At 31.1% G+C, this 12,890-nt stretch overlaps 1 protein-coding gene across 1 annotated transcript; it reads right to left on the bottom strand.

The window, feature by feature from the left end:
* Positions 1-6,256: 6,256 nt before the first annotated feature.
* On the bottom strand, positions 6,257-12,791 carry LOC111715387 (NEDD4-binding protein 3-B). Its single transcript, XM_023490698.1, has 9 exons — positions 12,502-12,791; positions 11,735-11,837; positions 11,096-11,161; positions 10,867-10,923; positions 10,688-10,786; positions 9,396-9,514; positions 8,904-8,970; positions 8,503-8,564; positions 6,257-7,824 (listed from the first exon to the last, which is right to left on the bottom strand). Exons 2-9 carry the CDS (start codon positions 11,819-11,821, stop codon positions 7,770-7,772), a joined length of 612 nt encoding a protein of 203 aa, XP_023346466.1. The 5' UTR covers positions 11,822-11,837; positions 12,502-12,791; the 3' UTR covers positions 6,257-7,769.
* Positions 12,792-12,890: the final 99 nt, after the last annotated feature.

Here is a 12,890-nt window from a genome sequence, read left to right as displayed (position 1 = left end):
CATCTGTATTTTTGAAAATTTTTTTAATAAAGATTTCCTAATCAGCTTTCCAAAAAGTGGCTATTTGTGTTCACACCATCAAAACTTACAGAGAAATTACAAAAAACACTGAAAAAATTCCAAAAAATTGCTAAACATAAAAAAATCGCGTTTTTTCGGTGTGCATGCGGTTTTATAGTAAAAACATTTTTCTTGTACATACATACATACAATTAAAAATGTAAGTCAAAGACCATACTCGATTTTCTTTTATTTGATTGTTTGAAGCAATTTATTGGCGGGATATGGGATATTTAATTTTTTAAACGAATTGTCATCATTTTCTTTTAAAATACTTTAATTTGAAATTTACTGCTTTGTAAAATCATCACAGGATTATTTCTTATTTTTCAAAATTACTGTTTGAAGTTTGATGGATAAAAGATTATCTTTGTCATTTAATGTTGGGATTATGGGGCACATCATTCTTACAGGGTGGTCCTATAAGTAAGGCAATTAAATATGGCATTAAGTTTATCATCAATTGTCAAAAGCCTGATGAGAACATATTTACGCCGGCTTAGGTCAGAATTTTGTGTGAGTATCGTTTATTTTGAACGCTTGATCTTACATATTGAGTTTTGCCACCACAAACACTGATCTTCTAATCCCTATATCTTTGTAACCAATGTCATGGCCTTTAATATTTCAAATCATGAAATCTGTTGGATCAAATAATCTTAAGTTTGAAATATCAAAGCTTTTGAAATCATCCGGTTGGCAAGATATATTGATTAGAAAATTTAAGTTTGTGTTAAATTCCTTTGAAGATCAATATTTGATCATCCAATTAATTTATTCCTGCAGGGTATGACAACATGACAACTCATGGGTCGGTATAAGATGAAGATCAATTTTTGATTTCTATAGCATATCTCGCAAGAATTTTAAATTCTATTTTCTTAAAAGTTTTTTTTTTATTTATGATGTTTTTTAGGAAAAATGAAGATCGTCTTTTCTTTGGAAACACGCTGTGGGCCGGCAGGTAATGCAGAGAAGGTGGGGAAGGGGGGGGGGTTGTACTATTTTAAGATTTATCCAGAAAACAGAACAGAAAATGCTGAACTGGATTCTGAATAACTGCATTTATTTTTCAAGTTATTATTTCAAGCAATTTTATATATGTTTATTATTCATCTCATTTAAATACAGGATGATTAAAGAATCGGATTAACATTTTTCTACACAACAGTAGATTTTTTTTGCAGGGTCAATGTTTTATGCTAAATCAAAGGAAAATACAATTAACGACAAAAAAACTGTGACACTATTTTTTTGGGGGAATTGATTGGAAAATGTTTCTTCTACAGTGATAACCGGAAAACAATGGAATATGAAGACGACATTGTAACAATACTGAAGTGTATTTGATGGTGTTACAAAGCAAATAGTTTTACCAGACGCTTATAAAATTAACTTTTTTGTGAAATGGGTCTGTTTACACAAAACAATTGCTGTGTTTCATGATTATTTAACTTTTTAAAGTACGATGGAAAAATATTTAAAAATATTTTGTTGCCAAAAATATTAACATTTCAAAAAAGAAAATTTTAGATCAGATACTAGACCCATAAAATTGTCTTTAGTCATGAGGTTGGAAAAGTCAAGAAGTTTGAGTATTTATCTTAGATAGTTTTGAGTTATCTGCTCCATCTTGTGGAGAATATAAAACTAAAAATATATTTCTAGACAGCTGCTAATCACTCAGATGAAGTATGCAATACTGGTCTGTTTCCTCTCAACACATGTTAATGTTATTGTCCAGGTTATACAATGTTATTGTCCAGGTTATACAATGTTATTGTCCAGGTTATACAATGTTATTGTCCAGGTTATATAATGTGTCCAAAAAAATGACAATTAAAAGAGGAGTCAGTACTGAATTTGCATGAACGGTTGGATACTGACCGTTCGGAGACATTGAAAGAATTTGTAAAACGTCGTTTTATTAACCTTATTATTAAATGGACTGCTGCAGATATTTAGACTTTTTATTAAACAATGATATTGAGCTCTTTAAAACTGCTCCTGCATATTTCATGGCTATTTATCTATTTTACAATCACTAAAATTTAGGTATAATAGTATAAAATACATTGAAAAATGGTCTATATGATATTTTATAAATTCTTCCGATGACTCCGAAGTTCTGGGTAAATTTTTTTTTCTATTTTAATATTTTATAAAAATATTAAAGTGGCATTACTTTTGGGACACACTGTACATATAAATCATATACAAATCAGACAAACTCATCATAAAGTTTGGCGTGACAGTCCTGTTCATTCAATAAAACAATTACATCACAAGAACAAATCAATAAAAGCCGATGAAATATCAGATATGCTTGATGTTCAAATCAGGACAAAGAGTTTTTTTTTACGTAAAACAGAAACCTCAAAATGTCGTCTTGTAGTTGGTTTATTTCAATTGTATGATAATTGATAATTGATCGGATTTACAGATTTTTTTCACATTTTTCAGGTTTTGTTCATATTGATCTGTAACACGGTAATCTATGTATTCTGGTTCAAACTGGTAAAAACAGGTAAACAATCTATGTATTCTGGTTTAAACTGGTAAAAACAGGTAAACAATCTATGTATTCTGGTTCAAACTGGTAAAAACAGGTAAACAATCTATGTATTCTGGTTCAAACTGGTAAAAACAGGTAACTTAAGTATGTATTCTGGTTTTAACAGATAAAATCAGGTAAATAATCTTTGTATTCTGGTTAGGTACTTTCCCAAAGGCATTTTCCCAAGGGCAACTTCCCAAGTGGCAATTTCCCGAGAGGCAACTTCCCAAATGTGCAATTTCCAAAATGACAATTTCCCAAGTGGAAACTTCCCCATGAAGGAAAAACGGCACATTCCCCATGAAGAAGTATTTAATAAACATTTAAGTTTTACATTTTTAATAGAATTTCTCAACTTTTTTTTTAGAAAATACGCAAATTAAAAAAAATTCTTCAGTTTCTCTCTGTTAGTAATGGCAAGAACATGTTGGCGGCCTGCACCCTTTCTTTAAAGGGTAAAAATGTATTAAATGATCCTTATTATTACTTACGATTAGGTTAAGACTTCTGAGGCTAGGATTGGCAAGGGGGCCGAGCAAATATAGTGCATTATTTAAGAAAATATAGTCAATATTTAAGGTTAGGTTAGGTGTCTGAGGGGCCTCAGGCTACAATGGAGGCCGAGCGCTGCGGCTATTACTTGTTTTAAAGAAAATAAAGTAAATTTTTAAAGAAATTGTTACTTAGGAAATTGTACATTTGGAAAGTTGCCACTTGGGAAATTGCTCATTTGGGAAGTTGCCACCTGGGAAAATACCCTTGGGAAGTTGCAGCTTGGGAAAAGGCCTTTGGGAAAGTACCTAACATCTTCTGGTTTCTACAGGGTTACAAGCAAAGGATGAGAATTAAGAGATGGATGTAAAAGGATTTATTTTATAAATGCCTTTTATTAAATTTAGAGTATGTCATATTATAAGAGTTATGAATATCTCCTCAAAATCTCCTGTTTAATGGTGCAAACGAAAACGTTTTATCATCATGTATCAAACATTATTTACGATTAAAGTTTCGGAAATTCGTAGATGTAAAACGGAACAAACAATATTTTTAAACAAATAATTTGTCGAAATATTTTATAAGGTGCTTCGTGAGATTGAACATTTTTAGCTAATATTTGTTTTGTCAATCCATCAATTATTCAAGGAAAACAAATAGATTTTCCATGATTTCAACGATCGTAAAATATACTAAGATCATGTGAAACAAAGTTGTTGTTTATCATCTATAAATGTTCGATTTCAAATTGTCACTTCAATTGGTCGGGGACGACGGTTGTCCACCAGTTATAACAACAAGATTTCTTAAACCCTTTTATAACTTCTTCTTCCTTCCTTGCTTTTAAATATCTTTTTAAACGGGAGTATTTACAATTAATAAAAGTGTAGGTTTATTTCAATCCGGAAATAGCTTTCATTCAAAAAAAAAAAATCGCCAAAGTAAACTTACGTGACTTATAACTTTTCAATTAAACTTATAATTTTTTATTTACTTATGGGAGAAAGTCGGATTTTACTTCTTTTCTTTGTTAGAGAATATTCCCTTTTTTAAGAATCTAATTTACGTGGTATTCTTTCTGCACGGATTTGTTTACAAAATGCCGGATATTAAAAGGATTATTGTCTAATGAACATCGAAAAACCTTTTTTTTTAGAAAAGAAAATAAAACCTCGCTACCGTCATCAGCTTACCCCACAGCAGAACACAGAGGAGCCCGTCGAGAAAAATAATTAGATAAATAATTTTTTTTTTCAAATTTTGTGTAATCATTTTTTTACTTCAAAACTTGTTAACACTTTATATATGCATAATAATAGATATTTCTGCAGTTGACAACTTTTTAACCAGATTGGGTTGAGATGGAAATTTATGATTGGTGAGATATGAGATTGAAACTTTTGAATGGTGAGAAGTATTGTTGGTTTAGCTTCAACAACTACTCTTTTAGCTATTAAGCTTCATATTGTTTCAACAAAAGCCATTTGACGGTGTCATGTGTGAGGAGCCTTCCCCAGTGTTCACACAAATTTAGACATCTAAAGCAATGTGTTGAGACTTTCATTAATTATGACACTAATATGAAAGGTTATTCACATAAGAAATTGTCTATATGTTTCAAGGAAGTAATGGTTGTTCAATAACTTTTGTTTGCGTTTTCCCCCTTAATTTCTTAAATAATACATTTTAGAACTAAATGTGCATTTATTTATGTAAACTAACAATTTTAAATCATTGCTTTTAATGTCTAACATTGCGTTGAAATGGTTAAATACATAGGGATAGACTCTCTGCAGTCTCAACCCAGGACACCGGTTTAAATTTAGCAATAAAATAAGATAAAGCCTTCCATTAAAGGGAGACCTGCAATGTATGGTGGTTGAACTGAGTATGCAGTGTTGTAGAACAAAATTTATAGGATTGATTTGAGACATGTACAACGTTTCCACAATGTATAATTACTGAGTTTGAGTGCAAAGTCGACGTTTAAAATCATGAATTTGGGTGGGTACGTTTCAGATTCGTTTTTTAATTATTAAATAACGACGATGAAAAATACAGTAAAAATTCTATAGTAAACTGAATAGATGTTTAGGAACATACAGGGTGTCCCAAAAAACATGGGAATTCAGTAACGAATCCGATATCGTCTTTGTTATGAATTAGCATTGTAATACCTAATTTCAAAAGCCATAATATTATTATGTCTGCTAAAGTTTATTTTATAAAAAGGGTAAAAGACTGTAAATATGTGTCTATAATGTCTCCGCAAGATGAACAGTGAAGACCGACAAGTTTACTCTATTTGTATACTGTAACTTTCTTGTTTTACTAAGTACAACCATATGCAGTCAAAACATAAACAAACAAAATGTGAACATAGCAGACAAAGCTCTTACAGATTACAGCTTTCTCAGTAGGTATCACTTTACTAAATCAAAGAATTAGTTAAAAAGACGATATTAAATTTGTCACTGAATTCCCATGTTTATTGGGACACCCTGTATTTCTCAAAAGAAATTTGTCAATAAATCAATGTTAGAATCAAGTATTTCGTTTTTATCATCATATTTGATTTCTTATTTTCTATGAATTTGTTAGCAGATTTCTACAATTTATTCGAATGTCGTCTTTTCAATAAAAATTCCAGAAATTTTTATTAATTTTGAGATATTAGAGAACCTAATAATTAAATAAGATTACTTATTTTCGAGCGTTAAATTTTATTTTCTCAACCTCAACATTTTTTGTCGCCGTTATTTCATAATTTAGAAAAAACCGATTCTGAAATCGTACCCACCCAAATTTATGATTCAAACGTCGACTTTGCGCTCCAACCTAGTAAATTTACGTCGTTGAAACGTTTTGTATGTCTCAAATGAACCCTAAAAATTTGTCCACAATACCAAATATTTAGTTCAACAGGAAATTCCGTGCAAAATGTGGAAATTTGCTCGTCTTTTATCAGTTGCGATTGGAATGCGTAAATTGCGGCGGAACAAAAATTTCGCTTATTTTACCTTCCGTTTGCAACCCTGATTGCAAATCAAAATTTCCTTGCAATATTTAATTAATGAAAAGGAAGAAAATAGACGACATTATCTTCCCTTAGTTTACAATGTGTATCTTAAATTTAAACACAAATATTTGACAACTTTATTCAAAGAACATATATAGCAATACAATTACATTAAAACACAATTCATCTACTTTTCAGGATTTCGAATTTCTACAATGTTTCAGAAGCAAGAAATCCGCAAGTGACTTCACAATTGAGAATAAATAGAAATAGAAATATCACGAATTTCTAATGCATTCTTGATCAGCAGACAAAGACTGAAAGTTCTCTTAATTGTAAATTGGACATTTCTTTTTATATACAAAGAAGATCACGCTTACAGTTGCCTTAAGTATTAGGAGCACGTTAACATCAACATCTGTATCTATTTGAGTGTATTAATGGCACATGATTGAACAATTGTTTAACTTTATTTTAACCCTCTTGAAATTTTTAAAGTTTTTGGAACTCAAGTGAAGTTCGAAAAGAAAAACAAGATTCCTTTGTTAAAATGACATAATTAGAGAACGTTTCACTTCAGAAAATTTTTAGACTAACACACCTTTCTAGAAAAAAAATTATCACAAATTTGTAGACTATTAGAGAATCGATCTTATAGTACCAATTAGAGGAAATATATGACTATCCAAAACAAATATATATACACAAAATGAGTGTTTGTGCTAAACGTAATTTTTTATTGTTTTAAGTTTTTCCCAGAGTTTTTTGTCAAATATTTCAAAGCCAATGCTGAGGTCAAAAATATTTAATTTGTTTTGAACGAATGGCTTCCAAAAACATAAAATAACGAGTTTGCTCATCTTATTCAAAATGCTAAAAGTTAATTTAATGTAAAAAACGATGGTTCTCGGGAAAATGTTTGCGGGCAAATTACGTTTAGATGAGATTATAGTTAAAAAAATTGGATATTTTTAAATATTTTTCAATACATTTTTAAAACATCTTCTTATAAAGCCGAATATTAGCTTACATGTTTCAAAGTTAGATACAAGTTAATAACCTACAGTGAGAACCAGAAAACTAAGAAACAAAAAGACGACTTTCAGACGTAAGTTATGACTTTAATCCAATAAACATTAGACACAGCAATTTAATAAGTTAAGTGTAAAACCATTTGTTTTGTATCAGCATGACATACGTTAAAGTATTACTTTATTTTTATCGTTTTATTTTTCAGTTTTAGGTTCTCACTGTAGCCTTCAGTTCGGTTCAAAAACAAAATATTTGAAATGTATAAAAAGGTATTGTGCCCGTGTCTATCTTCTTTATTACATTAAAGCACCATTGATTAAAAATGTTGATAATAATTACGTCCAACAAAACTATTTAAAACTTTACATTGGGAACCTATAAAATTGTGCAATATGAGGACGACATTAATTAACAATCTTATATGTAGTTGATATGTTTAGGAATCTAATCATAGGATTATTTGAAGTCATAACTTGAGTCTAAAAGTCGTCTTTCTTTTCCAAATTTTTATGGAATTTGAGGAAGTTTTTAGCATATTGTACACCACTAAATATTGTGTAATCCAGCCTCTAAAGTCTAAAGTGACCTCCGAACTACAAACTCTAATCAATGAATTCCTTGGGATTCATGAAACTTGCTGAATTTACTGAACAGTCTCGATCTACAGAAAACAGTTTCAATTTACAAAAACGGGAAATTGTATTAAGAAAGATTAAGAAGAAGGCTGCGCCAACAACTTCATTTTAACCACAAGAAAACTAAATATTAAAAATAGTAACTGTATATATTATAGAAAAAGAACGGAACCACTTGTATGCGGGACACAATATATTAACCATTCTTGGACTTGGATAAATTATTTTTTGTATATCTTTGGAAATTAAACTTGAACTTTGTTCAATCTTAACCCTATTCCGGCTGGGGGGGGGGCTGGGACTCCCCCCACCCCCCGGAGTTTTTTGAAGCGAACTCATAAAGAATTGTTAACATTTTTTTAACTTAACATGTCCCTTACTTTAGGCTTAAAGCGAGGCTTTTATGCCTATTGCCGGAATCCCTTATTTTACCTCCATCCAGACTATTTTTGGTAAAGCAGACGTCAGCCTGAATAGGGTTAAAAAGGAAGTCGGCAAAATTTGGTTTTTTAAAAAAATTAAATATGTATTTTCAATTCCAATTTTTTTATAAAATGTTAAAAAAAAGCACAGGATAGAAAAAAAAATATGAGAATTTTTTTTTAATAAGTGAAGTATGGTGGGACGAAAAAATGTCTAAATAATTTTTTTTCTTCAAAAAAATGAATGAATAAATGCATTAGAAATTAATAAAGAAACTGTTCCTGGTGGATGATGAAGTCTTGTTGCTGCTTGTCTCTGCCAGTGCTTTCTTCAGCTGGTCAACCTGGAATATACACGTAATATATTTAATAACTTAGTGACCATATTTAACCATAATATCCATAAATATTATGTTATATCCCTAAAAACCATATTATATCCCTATTTATAACTACATCCTAATTCCTAGTGATCACATAATATAACTAGTGACCACATTTCAACCATGATGACTGAATTTAACCACTTAGGGTCCACATGCATCATATATCCCTAGTGACCATATTATATCCCTAGTGACCACATTAAATCCCTAGATGACCACATGTTATCCTTTTGATGCCATTATCTAATAAACACTTGCAGTGTCTTATGTGTCCACATTTCCTTATATATAATGTACCTCGGATTCAAGACTCTTATTCTTCTTATACATCTGCACATAGTTCAACTGCAGTTGTTTCTGATATCTGAACAAAAAGAAACAATAAAATAAATATATTTTTGACACATGAATATTGGGATCAAGGGACTATTCAAAATAAATGATTTTAGCTCTAGTACAGTAAATTTATTAGTTAAATAAGTATTAAATAAATGAAATATACATGACACTTAAATGGTTTAAAGATCGTCTTTGGTTTTAGAAATAATTGGCGGGAATTAGTTGTCTACCTGCTGCTACGCGAATGACCCTGGAAATAACAATCTCAAAATTTCCCTTGTCAACATTTTCAAAATGTGGTCTGCCCTTTTCTAAGCTTTCAAAATTACAAGAAAGGTAAACACAGTTCGTTGATGCTATTTTGTGATCGTTAATTCAAGAATCTTCAAAACTTAACATTTGATGTTTCGTGGGTCACCCTTGATATTGGTCTCTGGCATATTATCCTACCTGATAACCTTCTCTTTCTCGTCCAACCAGTTAACCTTCTCCACCTCGAAGTTCTCCTTGAACAAGTCCAGCTCTGTTCTCAGTTCTCCTTTCTCCTTCTCACACTCACGCAACCGGTTCTATAAACAGATAAGAATTGACATTTTAATTGTAAAAAGAAGGTTTAGGTGTTCTTTTATTTGAAGTGTGGTATATCGGATTTAAAACGGTACTTTTTTAAATATTTGTCTGGTCATGAACGAATGAGCTATCCTAGTTTTTCTATTTAGGAAACGCATTATTTTTCATTGTGGTTTCTTTGTCTGTGACAGTGACTTGCGGATTCATGCAGCAGACTATAAGAGACATTTTCAAAATGAATCACTTTTCAAGAAAACAACGATTACTACTAAGTTCAATGTTTTAAGGGTACCGTTGTGAATCGGAAATACGAATCTATAAATGGAGAGTTTAATGGGTTCCCCAATCAAAATTTGTGGCAAGACGTTCAAAAGTTATGAATTGAAATATGTCCAATCCAAACAAAACAACCAGACAAATAGAGATCAATACTTTATAATCATAGAGAAAAGAATATATATTAGAGGGGAATTTAAAGAATCTCTCGGTATGAATTTTTTCAGTCCCTTTCAGCCTGAAATGGAGTTCAAAGTGTACAAATCATGTAAATGTTCAAAAATTATATGCAGTAGAGTACATTAATACAGTATGTTCCCTAAACTATTCATTTTAATTTCGAATTTTTTAAAGCTGTTAAATAAACTTTATAATGAATTAGGTGAATAAAAACCATCATTTGATTTATAGTTATAACGGAAAAACATCGTTTGTAATGTGAAAGGCATAGAGTCTATGTGAAATGATCATTGGTCCATTTGGAAACCAGCCTATTTCGTAATTTGGTTTTCTTTTAATATTAATTTTAGATTTTCTATAAAAATGATATTCCAGGGCCCAAAAGGTTATATTGCATAAATATGTGAAGTACATCTGCAGTATAGAAACAGTACAACAAAAATTCCCCTCTATATTATATATTCTATTCTCTATGTTTATAATATATACAGATGTAGAAATACAGAAATATCCACAAAGGATGACACTTCAGAGACGAGTGTACGGAATTTAACTGTTTGATTTCTTATATTCATGATTCCCTGAAACTGTAAACTTGTTTTTTCCTGAAATAAGCCATAGATAACTATAATTAAGGCAGAATACATAATTTAATTTTGGGATCGTCTTTACAGGCTCATTCTTTGTGGGTAACCCCGTTTATAAAGTTTACTTACCTGGATTTTTTCAATAGTTTTATCCCTCTCAATAATAATCTCTTTCTGTTGTGATATTTCTTGTAATGTACAGCCTTCACCTTCCAGATCCAGCAGATTCTAGAATAGGTACAGGTACAGGTACAGGTACAATATCGTGAATATAAACTAATAATTTTCCATACAAGAAATTAGAATACCTTTAAGTTGATTATATCTGATGTGAGAGATTTGTTGGCAGATTTTAGCTCCGAAACCTGAAGAAAAAAATTCTTTTGCTAATTTGTTAAATTTATTTTTCTGATAAAATATTAAGCTAAAAGATAAAACTTGTGGGTTTTTGTGCATAGGTGTACAGAAGTTATCCTAAACCATTTCATAAATTTAGGATTTTCTTAGTTTTTTTTTCGTGACAGGAAAATCTAGGACCTGCGTATTTCTGGCCTCAAGGAGACGTTTAACCTCGGAGACTTCGAGGATGAGACTAGCAGAATCCTAAACACATTTTTATTACATTTTTTAAATCCTAGTTTTTGATTCGTTACTTATTAGGTAGCAACACATTGAAACGAGGATGGTTAGTAAATGCTCTAAAAGATCTTTTTTTGACACCACAAATAATTCCCAAGATTTTAAATGTACAAATATTAAAGATTTTACGAAATTCACGATCAGCAGCTCCTGAAGACTGGAGCCTTAAAGAGAGAAAACCCCAAGATGGTTGGTTTTTACTAAACTCAAAGCATTCGAAAACCCGGGTTTTGACTTGATCTTTACAGGGGTCTAAGCAGACGCAAAGACCGAGTTTTACTCGGGTTTAAGCTTTTAAAATCTCATCTTTGGACTCAAAACGTAAAAAATATTTTTCCAATATGTTGTTCACGCAGAAACAGATGAGAAATTAGAAGTAAACTCTTATCATCAATTTTATGCAGGCCTCTAGTTGTTTCTTTCATGTTTCATTCTTCCGAAAGTTTTTCATTGATTTCCCTAAATTTTCTTGCAAAGAAGAGGGCTCAGCCTGCATAAGTATAGGAAACTGGTGTTACTTTGAATTCAAGTTCTGACCTGGTTTCCAGTTCTAGGTTTAAAACTTGAAATCTGTGATCCCTGACTTGATGAATCTTGAGATTTATCAAAGGTTGTCCATTCCATCTCCTCTAGGCTCTTTCTAGAACACAGGAGAGGTGTTAATAGACTCGTTTGTTAGTTCAATAAAAGAGGTCGTTTTTCAAGTTCGTTTGAACGATTTTAAATCGTTATTATTTTTTTCTTTCGTATTTAATAAACAATCGTTTTTTCATTTCCCTGAAAGAGCTATGTTGTTTGTCCATCGTTCGTTTTTTTCTTGAACGACACCATTATTCACGAAAAATTTCGTTTGTTTACCGTAACCCAATCCAAGAAATTTCTTGTAACCAATTCTGAGGAATTTCTTTTAACCCATTCCGAGGAATTTCTCATAATCCTTACCAATTCTAGAGTATAACCGTAGAAAATGTCGACCATATTTGGGGAAATTCTCGGGAATTTCCAGAGAAAAGTTCTTCAGAATCAATTTCTGGGAATTTCCTGGGAACTATTCCCAAATAGCCAAACATCTTGCACATTACAATCCCCTTTCATTGGCTGGTCAGTGGTCACCTTTTAAGTTGGACACAATAATTGGTTCGTTTAATGTCATTTAAGATTATTTAATTTTTTGGGGGGATGGGGTGGGAAAAAGATAATTAGTTTAGTGCCATAAGTTTGCTTTCATTATGTTAAATCAGGTTTTTACATAATATAAATGTTGAAGTTCAAAGTATAAGATTTTTAGGCTCGTAAAAAAATACTTTAAAGAAGAGAGTTCGGCCTCAAGTTTTCTTGTCTCGTTAATCTGGTTTGCCCTGGCCTCGTTTACAGCCTCCAGCTCCTGCTCCAGCCTCCGAGCCTCATTTTGAGCCTAGTTAAAGAATCCGATTAGGTTGTGTAAAACTATTTAAAAATTCGAAGAAAAATCCTACAATGTTGTGCAACTAAAGATGAAGATATTCAAGTTTTTTAAATTGACAAATAATCTTTTATGAAAGTTAAGTAGGGAATTATGTAGCTAAGAAAAAGAAAGATATTTATAAAATAATCTAATTTTCATTTAGAAAATATTAATATATTCCCTAATTATTACTCAGCTAGACAAAGATTTAAAGGGTTGCTTTGTAAATCAAGCTCGCAACTCTTCAAA

The sequence above is a fragment of the Eurytemora carolleeae genome, unplaced genomic scaffold (genome assembly GCF_000591075.1).
Source record: "Eurytemora carolleeae unplaced genomic scaffold, Eaff_2.0 scaffold1648, whole genome shotgun sequence".
In the NCBI taxonomy this organism is placed as follows: domain Eukaryota; kingdom Metazoa; phylum Arthropoda; class Copepoda; order Calanoida; family Temoridae; genus Eurytemora; species Eurytemora carolleeae.
This window is presented reverse-complemented; position numbering and strand designations above follow the sequence as displayed.